At 40.8% G+C, this 14,659-nt stretch overlaps 1 protein-coding gene across 14 annotated transcripts in view; it reads left to right on the top strand.

Moving 5' to 3' along the window:
* MARK3 (microtubule affinity regulating kinase 3) overlaps window positions 1–7,467 on the top strand; it is a 61,909-nt gene extending 54,442 nt beyond the window's left edge. For 9 of the 14 annotated variants that reach the window (XM_038179241.2, XM_038179240.2, XM_038179245.2 and 6 more), the window contains 2 exons: window positions 4,218–4,262; window positions 6,509–7,467. In XM_038179241.2, coding sequence (XP_038035169.1) covers window positions 4,218–4,262; window positions 6,509–6,854 — 391 coding nt within the window. In that variant the 3' untranslated portion in view covers window positions 6,855–7,467. The remainder of the gene's footprint in view (window positions 1–4,217; window positions 4,263–6,508) is intronic. The other 5 variants (XM_038179243.2, XM_038179248.2, XM_038179252.2 and 2 more) reach the window with 1 other exon arrangement.
* Window positions 7,468–14,659: the final 7,192 nt, after the last annotated feature.

Raw genomic sequence — 14,659 nt, 5'->3', positions numbered from 1 at the left:
AATTTAGCCTTACAATTTGGGAATGTTACGTCTTTTTAATCCATTATGAAACATTAAAGTTGGTTGCACAATTTTGATCTGCGTGTAGATTTTGCAGCAGAATCTTCATTATTTATCAGCAATATTCATTTATGTTGAATCATTCCTTGGAGCTCCTTAAAGGATGATGCTTCCAATTTCCAAATATTGATCAAAAATAGGTAATCAGTGCCCAAAAAAAGTAATTGGTTTATCTTTCAAACTGTAAGGCTTTGTGCTACTAATTTGAAATTAGTCAGACCATTTCAAGGAAATATTTAGTATTAGGGAGACCTGAGATATGTTAATAGCTGCTTAAATTTGGGTTTATTCAGTTCGTAGTCTAAAGGTACACCCCCCGACTAAACAAGAAATTTCATTTCACTTTATAATTACCAGGGCACTTCAAACATGCCAATGTTTAGAACTGATGTTGGTTGGGTTGGCTGGCACTGTCACAGCTAGCTTGAGAAAAGGAACATGCATGAACTGACAGCTAAGGGAAGGAAAGATCCAACAGAGTATAGAGATGAAACTGAGCAGAGGCAATAGTTCTAACCCATCATGCATAAAGAGCTACAGGGCACATACCACTTGGTAAAAGGGAGCTTTTGTCTCTGTAGTTGCATTCATTTTAAAACAAAGTATTGTGATCTGTGTAACCGCCACAACTGGATGCGTGTAAGTTTGTTATTCTGCTGCTCTGAAGAAAAATGAAAAATGCTAAAATGAAAAATGTTCAGATCTGAACTAGAATGCTATTCTTCAACTTTGGGATTTAAAAAATAACAGTAACCTCTAATTATTTTTTAAAAACTCTTTAGTTGGCCAGGAATTTTAGACTATAGTGGAAATACATTCAATGGAAGCTGCAGCAGCTGTCTTTTGAATAAGAGATTTGCAGAGTCTTACACCACCTACGCAGAACCAGGCTGTGCTTTTTAAATTCTGTTTTACATGTGCATTGTATCCCTCTGCACCTGATGCTGTATGTAGGTACAAAAATAAATTGAAAATGTTATTCGTTAGCAGTTTTGTCCTATTTCATGTGCTATGAATCTTACCTAAACTCACTGTCTTTAATACTGCAAGAACTACTGTAACCCACGTGTACAGTACTGCAGCATCATTCCTGAGGAGCTGGATAAAAGTAGATATCTAGTCATTCCTTTTTAAACAACGTAGTTCTACTAGTGTAGAACTGGTACACAGAGCTACTATATACATTTGTATATATACATATATGTTTGTATATATATATATTTGTATACATGTGTGTATATATACATATATAAAATCTTGTAATATGCACTGTGCTTGCCAATACGCATATTGTGGAAAGCTAACTTTTTTCTGACAGCAAAAAGTCACTTTCTGTGTTCTAGATTTTACTGCAGCATCTTTTGTCCATTTCCGTAAATTAATGTTATTTTAGTCTTGCCCTCTTTGCTGTTTTTCTATATCATTTTAGACAGTTCTCTTTTGTGTTTAGTGGGATTTTTAACAAAGAGCATACAAAGATGTAAAGAACAGAAAACACAGTATAATAAAACTCAGGACAGACATGCAGAAACATTCTTATTTTTGAAAGCCTTTCAGAAACTCTATAGCAAAAATAAAAGAGTGTTACAGGCATTGCCTGACAAATGAGGATGTAACTTTTCTATATATTTGTTCCATTCTCAAGACGAAGGAGCATCTTGGTCCGTAAAATTAATTTATGTAACAATAAAAGCAAAACCAGAAAACTTGGAATGTAATACAGCAACTTGCGGTTTCTACAGAAGTGACAACTGTGGTAGCAGTGAGGAGCCCTAAGGGCTGCATCTGAGCTGCAGACCCACCAAAACAATGCTGGCAGCACAGGAAGTTAATGTTCCCAAGGCATGAGTGCTGTGCTGTAACCATTTCCTTGGTGAAGGAAGAAGCATTTACAGAGACGGGCACCCCTCTCTGGCTGGTGTTTCGTATTTGACAGTGAGTGTCACCGCTTACAAGTTCCTGGTGCTAAATGAGTGGAACCCTGATGCACGGAAAAACTTTTAGTAAGATTTTTCAAAAAGGTTCCCATGAAGTAGTGTTATTATTTAAAGGTGGCATGATCAGGTGGAAATACTATTTCTTTAATTCAGACTACAGTGTTTCAGAACCTGAACCATTCAACCTAAAAAGGTCCGAGAACATCCTCAAAGTTTACTGGACAGGTGCTGGTAACAGTAAGGCCACTCCTCATTGGGAATTCTCGTTTTCATCCCATTTTCTACAACCTTTGGCAAGTTTAAAATCAAAATAAATTGAAGTAAAATGAGCTGCAAATGTTTGCAGCTCTTAAAGATATTGCCTACACTTTGTAGGAACACAATGTCACTTTAAAGTCCAAGTACTCTTAATTTCTCTGTCGAGCAGTCTTCTCACTTGTTAGCTTTCCCTAGTAAAAAGAGCCTCTCTTTCCAGCATCTGGAAGGTGTGCTGGATTTGTTCAGTTGGTACAAGTAATAGTTCTCTCCCTGACAACCTTCTCCTAATTCAATCTTACAAAATTGTTGTAGAAGATGAGTTCATGGATTGTGTGTGCAGACCTAATCAATCTTTTTGTACATTCTCTGGTATCCACCATAGTGGAGTATCACATGATCTTAATATCCATACCTAAATGATCATCAGTGCTATTGCTGTTTTAAACTGTTAACATGGGTTTCAGAAATCAGATAGAAGTATTGGCTGCAGTCAAGTAATAAGGAACGCTGGGAGGGCTGCAGCCTTTGAGTCGGTCATCCTGCTGTGTTACTGGGGGGAATTGGAAGATTCCCCCTTTGAGAAGGTTGAATTTTAACATTTGAATATAAAAATATGATGAAATGGCTACCAATAAAGCACATTTTGAAGTGCTAGATTTATTTGAGGACTTGCCAGCTGTTTTCTTCTCACTGTCTTCCTTATGTATCCCTTTGGCTTGTTACAGCTTTTTATTAGTCAATGGAAAACGTTTCCTAGCAGAGGAACCAGCATCTTCCCATGTGCTGTGCAGTACCTCACAGAATAGGGATGTTCTGGTGATGAACAACACGATGAGTGACCTAGCATTTTTTTAAAACCTATATTTATATTGCAGTATGGATTTTGAACTCCATATCCTGCACAGCAAGTGCTGTCACTGCATTCTGCAGTGCGCTCCTGCAGTCTGTTCCATTGCATCAAGACTGTACTCTTTCCACTCTTTTCCACTGATCTTAAAGGCCTGTTTCCTCACCACAACCCCTTAAAAGGAAGAAAATGAGGAAACCGTAACACCTCACACAACCTAATATAAATCTCATGTGCATGAAAAAATAAGCTTGCTGTCCTACATTCTTGTCCCTAGACACCTGATAGCCAAAGTGTTTTAATATATTTACTTTACTGGGTGAAGCCCTGTACTAACTTGGAGTAGCATGGATTAAGAGTTTTATGAAGATGGCTTCCCTATAAGCAAAATTAACACTGAGATGTAGAGACATGGTACTGCAATAATAGGAACGTAGAGGAAGATGATGATTTTCCCTGTAATTCTCCTTGATACTGGTATGTTAGTGATCAGCAACATAGCTTTAAGTAGTACAAAAAGAAAGCTTAGGCTTTCTTTTGGATGTAGAAGATGCATCAGCATGGGAATTAATAGCTAGCACAGCATAAGAAATCTCAGATTTACCTGCAAACATTTTATTAAAATGTATATGCATGTTCTTTTTTAAATGGTTTGGTATTGTTTGAACATCTAATACCTTGGTATTTGGTGTGTGTGCAAGCACCATCATTTTTTTTAATAAATAGCTTAATGATTAGGAGATGTTTATCGTTTAGCAGGTACTTATTAAATGATAAAGTAATTTTAATATATTGTGATTTTAGTTTAATGTTTTATACTTTTAGGTATTCAGCTTTATTTGATGAGTTCTATCACATAAAGCATACAATGTGAAAAGTAGCTAGGGTTTTTTTTAAAAACTGTAGTTAATAGGCTGTGCTTCACTTCGGCAAGATGCTCTGTTCTGAATTTGTTCTAATCTAGTAAGTTCATTACATCTTTGTTGCTTTGTATTTTAACACAACTTTGGTATGATTACGGTGTCTTTGAGCAACTATTCAGATATTGTATATTGTAGTGTAAGATTTGTCTTCTCTTTCCCACTTCCTTTTGCTTCTGCATTCTTTTCAATGAGGCTCCCGACTGAATATGAGAGGAACGGGAGATTTGAGGGCTCAAGGTGAGGGTAAAATTTTTGTTTAAAATGTTACTTAGGTGAGTTTGAACCTTTCTCCCCTTGATTATGTGGCACAGTGGCTTCAGGCAGCAGCTTTCGTTTTGTTTAAGGCTTTGAAACTAAACAAAGAAGCATTTTTGTCTGCAGAACAGCTATTAAAGCATTGACTGGCTTGTTTCTAAACTTTCATCTTCCATGTTGCCTTTTCCCTTGTGTGTTTTTGCATTTTAGTATTTATAATTTGCTGTTGTCTTGTAGATCTGTAGGTAAATGGTGTCTAGTGAGACTCCAGATGTGTGGGATAACCGCTGAAGGACATTAAAATACATTTTTCATCTCCAAAATCACAAATGGCTAAGCTATTTTTCATGTTAAACTCTTCCTCAAATCTTCATATCAAAAAATACTAGAAATCAACAGATTTGTGTTCATTCCACCAACTGTTTTCAAGTAGAAAAGGCTTTCCAAAATAAAATGAGCATTGAATAAAAGTTGGTGTTCCTCCCCCTATCCCTTTTGCCAGTTCTTGCAGCTTTATTAAATTAAAACCTTAAAACAGAATACTCTTTAATTTGCTTGCTGATGTTTGTAACATCTGGCAAACCACATAGCTGGATTTGACAGCATAATCCTATGATTCTCATAGTTACTGGAAGTCTTTCTAATAGAATGTGAAATTATGAAATGTGTTATCTTTGTGATAGATTTATTTTGTTTTGACTTTGCTATTGCTTTTTATGTAACTTTTTCATAGTTGTCTGCTTAATGCTGGGAGAAGGAAGGGATCATGTAACCAAAAATTCATTGCCAAATATTTTAAGAAAGAGCTTGACTTATTGTAAACTGAACTTTTAAGTTCAACATGAGGCCTAAACTGCATGGTTTAGGGTCAATTAGGTTGTGTGTTTTCAGAAAATATTAAAGCATCATTGTCAATATGTTAAAATCTCTTGCCCTGGGAACAAGTAAATTTGAAGAGATGACTGACAGCATGTAGACATTCCTAAAGTAAATCTGTCATTTTTTACCCTAAAGGTCCAAATGTAGCTCCTTACTCTTTAGCTGTACAACCACTGATTTTAATGAAAGTAGAAGAATCATTATGAACTAGAAATTTCTGGAACGTTTCTTTTTCATTGTCCTGAATAACCTTATTTCTCCTTACCAAGGGAAAAGCTTTAAAAAATAAAAAAATAAAAAAAAAATTAAAAAGCTTAAAAAAAAAAAAAAAAAAAGGCAGACCTGGGAAATGCAGCCTCAATATTTTGTACTTTCTTAAAACCGCAGCCGTAGTAGGAAAATAGGAACCCTTTTACCTAGGTTCTTTGCTAACAATGTGAAGATGTTTTATAGTGACTTCCAACTTTCCCTCCTGCATTTCAGCCTCAAAGGTGCTTAGTTCCGTAGATCTAGCGGTGAAACACTTCATCACTTTAATACCAATAACTGATGTAGGTAAACAAATCAGTGACCAACTTAAAGACAGGCTATTTCCACCCTGTTGAAAGTAACTCCAATATCCTACAATATGGTGGGTCTTCAGTGAACTCCTCAAATCTGTGAAAGTAGTGATTTCAGAGTGAAACCCATCTAGCCCAGAGCTGGGCAGCACGCGTTGGGCCTGGGTGAGCAGGCGGGTGACCCAGCGCAGGGCCCCGAGCTCCATTTTCCTGCTGGTTGCCTCCGCTGAGGCGCGCCATGGCCCTTCCAGCCCTTGGTCCCCACCCTGCTGCCCAGGAGGAGATGCTGAGGAGCAGCTGGTCACCGTTGTGTTTGTGTGGGTGCTTCCCATGGCCCAGCGCTCCCGTGACACGGGCTGGGCGCCGTTTTGTCACAATATTTTGTCACAAGCAGCTGTTTGATGTTCCAGAAACTTCTAGCACCAAGCCAATGCTGGGTGCCCCAGGCCACATGGCCCAAGAAACAGGGCTTTGAGCAGCACCCAGCTTAAAACTGAATCATAGCTGGTGTGTGTAGTTTTACCACACTAAGGTAACCTCCCTCATGCTCCCGACTCCAGTGACTTCCAGTTGTTTCACAAGTCGAACCTTACCTTTGTTTCAGCCCCAAACGCTAACGCTTTATCTTCACTGTGTGTTTGTGTACCTGTGGGGAACACGGGGCGCTGCTCACAGCCCCTAGACACTGCTTTTGTACAAGTAGTGTGTGCTGAGTGTGAGTTCGCTTCACTAACACGCAGCTCGGGGGAAGTCTCTTGCCCTGCTGACTAAAAACTTGCTGTCTTTCAGCCGCAATGTAGCTGTGGATCAGAAGGATGAAAACAAGGAAGCCAAGCCTCGCTCGCTGCGTTTTACGTGGAGCATGAAAACCACCAGCTCCATGGATCCCAATGACATGATGAGGGAAATCCGGAAGGTCCTGGATGCCAATAATTGTGACTATGAACAAAGAGAGCGTTTCTTGCTTTTCTGTGTCCATGGAGATGGGCACGCGGAAAACCTTGTACAGTGGGAGATGGAGGTGTGTAAACTGCCAAGACTGTCCCTGAATGGAGTTCGCTTTAAGCGGATATCGGGAACATCCATAGCTTTTAAAAACATTGCTTCCAAAATTGCCAATGAGTTAAAGCTGTAACAAGAAAAATAGTTAAGTTGTAAATTAGTTAGAAAGTGTTTTTGAGAATTCCAATGGAAATGTATAGAATAACATTTAGGCAATAACTTCTGCATCCTTCTGAATAGTGATATTAAAAAAAAGCTGCTGAGCTGGGAGGGAGAGTTGGACTTTTTTATAAGTGCACTACAGCATTAAAGTTGCCTACTATGTAAAATATTACCCCTTCTGCTTTATTTCCATTGCTCCTAAGTCTTTGACAACAAATTGAAACACAGAATATATTCATTTAAATATGCCTCCTGTTTGTGTGGACGTGTGAATGTACAGTATGTGTGTATAATATATAAAGTATTATATGTAAACAATTCATTTACAACATCGAGCTGTACCAGTACCTCTTTTGGGGCTAATTTTGGTGCTAAAAATTGAAATGGCCAAGGAGGAAACACTTGAGTTAATATTTAAAATAACTGAAGAGATAACCAGTAAACGCAGGTTTACAGTTCACTGCTGTGTTAAGGAAAAAAAAAAAAAAAAAGTGTGTGAAGGGTTTGGATTTACGGTTGTGAACATTATTAGTCCTGTTTTCTAAGTAGAGCTCATGAGATTATTAAAAGTTCACTTTTACTGAGTAAGTCTTGCATTATATTTTGCCCACCTATTTATTATTTAAGTCTGAATCAAAATTTTAAAATGTAGTTGATTTGTGCATTAAAATTTGGGTAAATGCTTCCATTCTTCTGCTTCTGCTAAACTACTAAAATTGTATCTTTGTCCTTTTGGTTTATGAGTATTGATTGCAGCTAAGAGCATTTCTCCGTTGCTCCACAGTTCCTCTACCGAACAATGCAGTGCGCTAAACATTGACTAGTGACTTTTTCTTTCAGACCAAGTTCTCCACGTTAGACTAGGTCAGGCTGATACAAAGCACAAAAGGACTCTCAAACAGCAACCATGTTTTGATGCAAGTCACCACGTCCGAGTCAGTGCCGTTCTGAGGTATTGCTGCAGGTGTGGCAGTACATTGCTTTCTGGGTGTCTGCAGTATTGAAACCCAAAAGTGGGAATCTAATTTTGCTACTGATCTCCTCCGTTGTAACATCCAGCGTACTAAACTACAGCCATAGGCAGCAGCAGTTGAAACTTTTCCTTGCAGCTCTCTTCCAGCGTGCTTCCACTTGGCTCTGGTTGTATTGCTTTTGATGGCTTTATGCCAGCTGTGTCTCTAGATTCTGCTGAGGAGTCCGTTGTCACTTTTGTGACATGCAGTGTGGAAACCTACCCCGATGAACTCTGATGGCCAACTAGCTTCCTGTAGGACATGAAGCTACTATCGGATGGTCCCCGCTTCTTAACCATCACTGTGGTGAGCTGGATTTGATTTTTGCAGACTAGAATCAAGAGATTTCTTCAGGCTTTGTTTCCTAGTGATACTCAATTTCTTTCATGAAGGACTTCTGTAGATAATATCCCGCATTATCTACTTGACTTTTTGTATTGATGTTTTATGGCTATATTTCAGTGAGGCACTTAAGCATGTACTTCACATGTGCTTTAAACTGGAGCCGAAATTTGCATTTTAAATTTGCAGTGAGCTAATAGTTATTCATAGTACACAGTTCAGATTTGACACGAGGTGAAAATGCAAACCCCTTAATATTTTGCAAGTTAGTTCTTGTGACCTGTAGTCTGTGAAGGCAGCAGACTTCCCCCCTCTTTCCCTAAGCATTGATATTGATTATGCTAGTTTAAAGGGTAATCATAGTTGTTAAATGTAGTAAATATTCCTGAATTTGCATTTTATTCTCTGTATATTCTGTATCCTGCCATGGCTTTAGAACTCCAGGTGTTCAGTTGGAGTTCAGTTGGCTTTCAGTGCTCTGCCCGTGCCTGTGCTGCTCGGTATGGTTTTTGCCATGAAAACTCCATTTTGTAATAGCAATAAGACATTTCAGGGCAGTCATTGTACTTTCTCAGGTGAAGAGTCACCTATCCTTTCACTTCCTACGTTTTAAGCACTCCTCCAAATGTATTTTTTTCACCTGGCAGTGCACTTTGTTGTCTGAACTGAAAAGTATTCTGATAAATGATGTAAATCTGTATTTGATGGAAGTTCCAAAAGGTTTCATATTAAATGTTTTCTGAAATGCTCCATTCCTACTTCACCTGTTAAGTATGTAATTGTTTCTAAAAAGTGCACCAGTATCATACTTTGGATATTTGAAGTTTGTACTTAAGTATTTTTCTTAAGGTGTTTTCAAAAGGTTCTTTCAGAGTAAATCTGTATTTAAGGTATTAAAAAAAAATGACTTAATATGATCAGAAACAGTTTTCAACAGATTCCTTCCCAAATACCTTGTAAAATTACCAAGTTGCAAGAACATACCCTTGTTTCTTTGTCATACTGCACGCTTACTGTTCAAGCCTCTAGGAACTGCCCGGAAAGGAAACTGCTTCCTTCAGATCTGCAAACTTCTTCAAATCTTCAACTTCTTCCAAGAACGTAGGCCTTTTTGTTTATTCATCTGCTTTGAGGAGCAGTGTAGGTCTATCAGTGCTGCTGCTGATACAGCTTTGCAGCACTACAGCTGTTTTCTCGCTGCATAGGAGATGAGCTTTACAATTAATCAGAGGCCAGCATGTGGTAAAGATGTAGCAGTGGGTCTAGGCATTTTAAGATGCATGTCTAGTAGCCAAAAAGTGTTTTTTTTTTTGTAGTAACATGACTGGTGTCCTGGAATGTGTAGTCTGAATGTAGTGTTGGGATGAGGGGAGGGCTTATAATGGGCTTGTGAATGAAGTTTTGCATGGCTGAAACCCATGTCCTCTGATTCTGAAGATGTCTCTTGGTTAATGGGTAGAGAAAAATGTCTTCAGAGTTATGGGAGAGGCTGACTGCTTTAAATGGAAGGGTTTTTTATACATACGTATGTGGTAAAAATGAACACTGAAGAGGAATAAATAGGTTCAGATAAACTTTTCCTCATATAAATTCTATCTATACTTGGGCTTTTTAAAATGCCTTGGTTTATTTTACTTGTCATGGAATAAACATAAGACAAGGTTTAAGGTCTTGGACCATGTTGAAAAACAGGGAGAGGTGGTTCAAAGGAACAGCTAGTGCTGCTGATCTAAGTGCTTTGCACACTGCTTTTATTCAAGCTACAGCACTTGGTCCAATCTTTGTAGATTGAAAGGTTTTACTACAGATTTGGGCAAGGTTCATATTTTTTTCTCTTGCATTGTGGTGCAGTTTCGAGATGAAATACAGTAAGATACTGGATCACAGATTTTTAAATTATAATATTTTCTGTCAACATAATCTAGATTTAAAAATAAAATAAAATTCAGACCTAAAATTAAGATTCACATCTTTGTTAAAGAAATAAAGCCAGAAGTTCAGTCCTTCCAGTTGTATGGGAAGATTGCAGCAGATCTGGAGTTTGAATACAGATCTCCCCACTTCAGTTATAAGCCCAAATGTACAGGGACCTATTGGGATAATAGAGTCCTTAATCATCGTTCCCACGGCTGCTGTGTCATACAATGCATTATGTATTGCAATTTAGTTAGGACTACAGCCGACCTGGAGAACCCTTTTCTCTGTTAAAGACAGCGAGAGCAGCAGTACATGCATGGCTTTGGGTCAAGACCCACTTGCTCTGGCTGGTTTAGGTTCAAGTGCTCTCTTGATACCTGGCTGGGTATGGGCAGAGGCCACCAGCGAGCTGCCATAGTGGTCTCTGTGTTTCAAAGGTGGTTGAGGGTTTCTTGCAGTGCACTCTCTTGACCAGCTATCCAACACCAGGTCTTTTCTTAGTAACCTGAAGAGTTAAATATTTAGAGTATCTTGACAGTAGATGATATTTTCTACTATTTAGGGGGTTCTTACTGATGTAAAATTGTTCTCTAATTCACATCACAGATGTTTAGGAAGCATTTAAACAGTTTTGGAAGGCTGATCCCACTGTACATTAATATTTAAGCATGTAGATTTGCAATTTCCTGTGTTTCTGTCAGCATGATCTCTTTGTGAGTTTTCATAGAAGGGCCCTGGTGCTTTCCTATCAAGATGAGTTCACGTTATTAGAAATCACTAATACTGCCAACTGAACCCCCAACCTGAAGTTCTGATACCGTGTGGTTGTGACAATTCCGTGCTTGACCAGAAATTTTCCCTTCATAGTAAGTTGTTTCGTTGACTTCACCACTGACCATTGCTTTGAAGGCTCTGTTGCTTCAAAGAACAGCCAGCAGGAAGGTGTGTAAGTTGTGGACAAAAGCTCAAACTAATGTAATAAGAATTATTTAAAAGTTATACTGCTACATACCAAAGGCCCATCAGTGTCCAGCGGTACAGCAGCAGTAAATGTTTAAGGAGGGGAGGACAGAAGACATACAGCAGTCCTGTGCGTGCACTCCTTGCTACCACGTAAACTCACTCAAATAACTTTGGTTTTCATGTTCCTATTTCTTCTGGTCTGCCCTTAATATACCACCAGGTACTGCCTCCAAGCAAAAGGGCTAGATAAAATTAGCAAAACCAGGAAGAAATGGTCTTTTCTGAAGCTGAAACAGTCTTGCATTTGAAGCAAAAAAAAACTTGAAAGGCTCCTAACCCCTCTTTTTCAGCCTTCTAAACTTTGCTATGAACATTGGGCTTTTCATTCCAGCAATAACTGCAAACAGAAATGTGTCAATACTGACTGACGCCTGTAAGTATTTGTGTACAGAAGCTATTTTCAGGGTATTAATTGCCAGCTGTGAGTGCTCACCTGCAAGTGCCATTAACACCCTGTAGCGGATGTGACTTAGCAGGTAAGATCGTTACAGCTGGAGAAAACAAAACTACTTTTGCTTGTCTTTTTGCTTACATGTGTTGGGTGCTCAGAACTGCGTGATCAGAGACTTGGCCGTGAGATTCGTGTGAGGTGCCCGTGGTTGTGGTTGCTGTGGGAACCACGGCGCTGAAATTTTGAGGCACGGAAACACCGCCGTTCTCAGCCGCCGCTTTAACACCGGTCTGCGTTGTTTAATACCGATTATGAAATTCAGGGCATAAAAACAAAGTGTTCGTGCACTTCGTGTTTCCTTGTAGTCGCTGATGGGATCACGCTGGATGTATTAGGTGAATAAAATCAGCTCTTCGACTCTCATTACGAAAATAATTCTTTGTAAACAAAAGGGGACGCAAACTGAGAATGCAAACCTCTACCGCTGGTGTAATCCCAGGCTTTTCCACCCCCTGCTCTGCTGCTCGCCCAGGGGCCCTGCTGGGCAGCCCGAGCCCCCAGCCCCGTGCCAGGGCCGCAGGAGGGAGGCTGCAGTGCCGGCAGCGGCCGCAGGGTGCCCCTCCAGGGCCGGGGCTCGCCAGGAGCATCCCCAGGGCTGGCCGGCTCCGCAGGGCACCGGCACAGCAAAACCCCGGTCGCTTTTCTCCGCTTTCCCCAAAAGCCACCCTGCTGAGCGGGGCAGATGTAGTGCCCGGCAGCTAAACGCCTTTCCAGCTTTTGGGAGTCCTCGGTTTCCTGTTGGGAAATGTAATTAATGAAGCTGCTCTGCTCTTCATCCTTTGGTAATCACTCGCGTCGAGGCTGGAAGTTGCAGCCAGCCCTTTCTAAAATAACCCGGGATGGCTTGCCATTTATACTGCGCTGTGTTAAGTAACTCCGTAAAGCCTTACGCCTGGCATTTTCCATGCCTGGAGTCTGTTTTAATCTTCAAACAAATCTTGTCACTCGTGCTTTGAGCAAGCAAGAAATGAAACTTCCTTATTTGCTCAGGAGTTTTTCATATTCCATATTTTGCTGAGGCTTTTGCTTTTATTGTAGCCGAAGTTTGCAGTCGGGGGATTAGCAATGACTGGTGCTAACGTTTATGGCCCTGATGTTTGCATTCCGGGAGTGGAAGTGTAGAAGCTGCTGCTTGCAGCTGATCTGAGCCTTCACGTTCTTTCTACAAAAAGGACTCCTTGCTGCAGATAGAGCCAGCAGGAGCACCGAGCCCTTGTGTGAGCCTCACGAGGCTGCTCTGAACTGGATTCACAGCATCAGTGAGCAGAGCACTTTGGGCACAGGGACACGGGAGGAGCGATGAGCTGAGCTTTGCTCTCAGCAAGTTCTGCTCCTTGTCACCGAGAGACGTGGCAGCAGCCACCAGGAGCAAATGTTTGGTCAAATACGTGTACTTCATTGGTTTTACACAACTGACCCCTTTGTCACTGACATCTGAAATTTGTTGCTGCCTCCTCATCTTTGGGAGAGATGAGCATTGGCTGAACCCTCCTGGCTGAATGCTTCTTCTAATTAAAGTCTAGATTCAAGTAACAGTCAGTTTTTGAGGTTTCCTCTGCTGTCAGAGCTGTGTGAATCTCTCCAGACAGGGTAAGTGCTGTTCTAGCTGGGGAAAGAGTACAAGTGCTCCAGGGCCCACTTGAGTGTCTCAACACAAGTCTGTGGTACAGAGCTTGGCAAAGGGAAGGCGTCTCCTCAGTGTTAATCCTTCCACCTGGAGAGTGGCTGAGCTCAAGAAAGCACAAGACTGTAATGAATTGCTGAATTCAGAGCAGTGCCTGGGATGAAGAGGAGGGGGAGTCATCCTGTCTAGATGCTTTTTGCCCCTCAGCGCTTTCCAGACTTTCCCTTAGGGAAGAGAACACTGCACCACCAAATGCTTCCATTTTTCACCTGTGTGGCCCTTTGGATCTGCACAGGACAGACATTGCAATTGCAAGCAGTTTTCACAAGTTGTGAAGGGAAAGAGAGCAGGCACTGGTGGTGGAAGAGGAGCTCCGTGAACTGGGGGTCATATGGATTCTCAGGCCCAGCCACAAACCTCCCCACACTGTCTCAGAGTGGTGCAAACAGCCCTGGGGGTAAAACTGTGGCTTACAGGGACCGCACAGAAAGGCCCCTTCCTCCTCTGAGCTCTCAGGTCTCACAGGGCTTGCGGAGACCTCTATTCAGATCCTTTTGACAAACCCAGCCAAAGCCAGCTTGCAGGTCCACGTCACAAGGAGGACAAATCCAGCAGATGGGTACATGTGCTCACACAGTGCATGGTTGCATAAAGCCTGTTTCTCCAGGAAACTGGGCAATAAAAGCCCATGATGGTTCACAGCAGAGACCAGATCCCACAGCTGAGGCAGCTCTCCTTAAAAGGTCTCTTTTCAGGTCAGAGACGTACTCGGGGTGAATTCTGGTAGAATAGGGATGGATTCAGCTGAGCACAAGAGAGCTGAGGTCTCATTTGTGTACCTAATGATGCTGGTAACTTAAAATATTTACAGCAAAGGCAAACATAAAATTGGGAAGGATGAGAACTAACATGTAGGGGGAAACACATTGTTTATACCATCTACTACCTGCAGCCAGCATCTCTCATTAGCTTACTGTTACTTTTATCCTCCCCTTCTGCCCTATGACAACATGTGAGAACAACAAATATTTCAGTCTTACCCTTGTATGTCACCTGGATGATGCCATTTTCCATTTTTCTGTATGTCTTGGAAGCAGCAACATTCAGCATTTGGACCGCAAGGCTGAGTTTCATTGATTTAACAGCTGAGTTAGGGGAAGGGAGGGGATGAAAACAAGTCCTAAATTTGGAATGAGCCAAACATAGACATGTTGCTAATGGCAAACCAAAAACTTGGAAGTCAAGCTCTGGATCAGCATGAAAATTGGTGGTTTGCTGACTCTACCTGTTGCACTCATGGCTGTAACTTGCCCTTTTCTCTTTACTAACTGCTCAGACACATGTCCTGGCTGGGGGTGCGTGGGTCTTACCGGCAGTCACCTCTCATGCAATGTTGTCTGGTGACA

Source organism: Anas platyrhynchos, chromosome 5 (assembly GCF_047663525.1).
Source record: "Anas platyrhynchos isolate ZD024472 breed Pekin duck chromosome 5, IASCAAS_PekinDuck_T2T, whole genome shotgun sequence".
In the NCBI taxonomy this organism is placed as follows: Eukaryota; Metazoa; Chordata; class Aves; order Anseriformes; family Anatidae; genus Anas; species Anas platyrhynchos.
The sequence above is the reverse complement of the archived record's forward strand: the minus strand, read 5'-3'. Positions and strand labels throughout refer to the sequence as shown.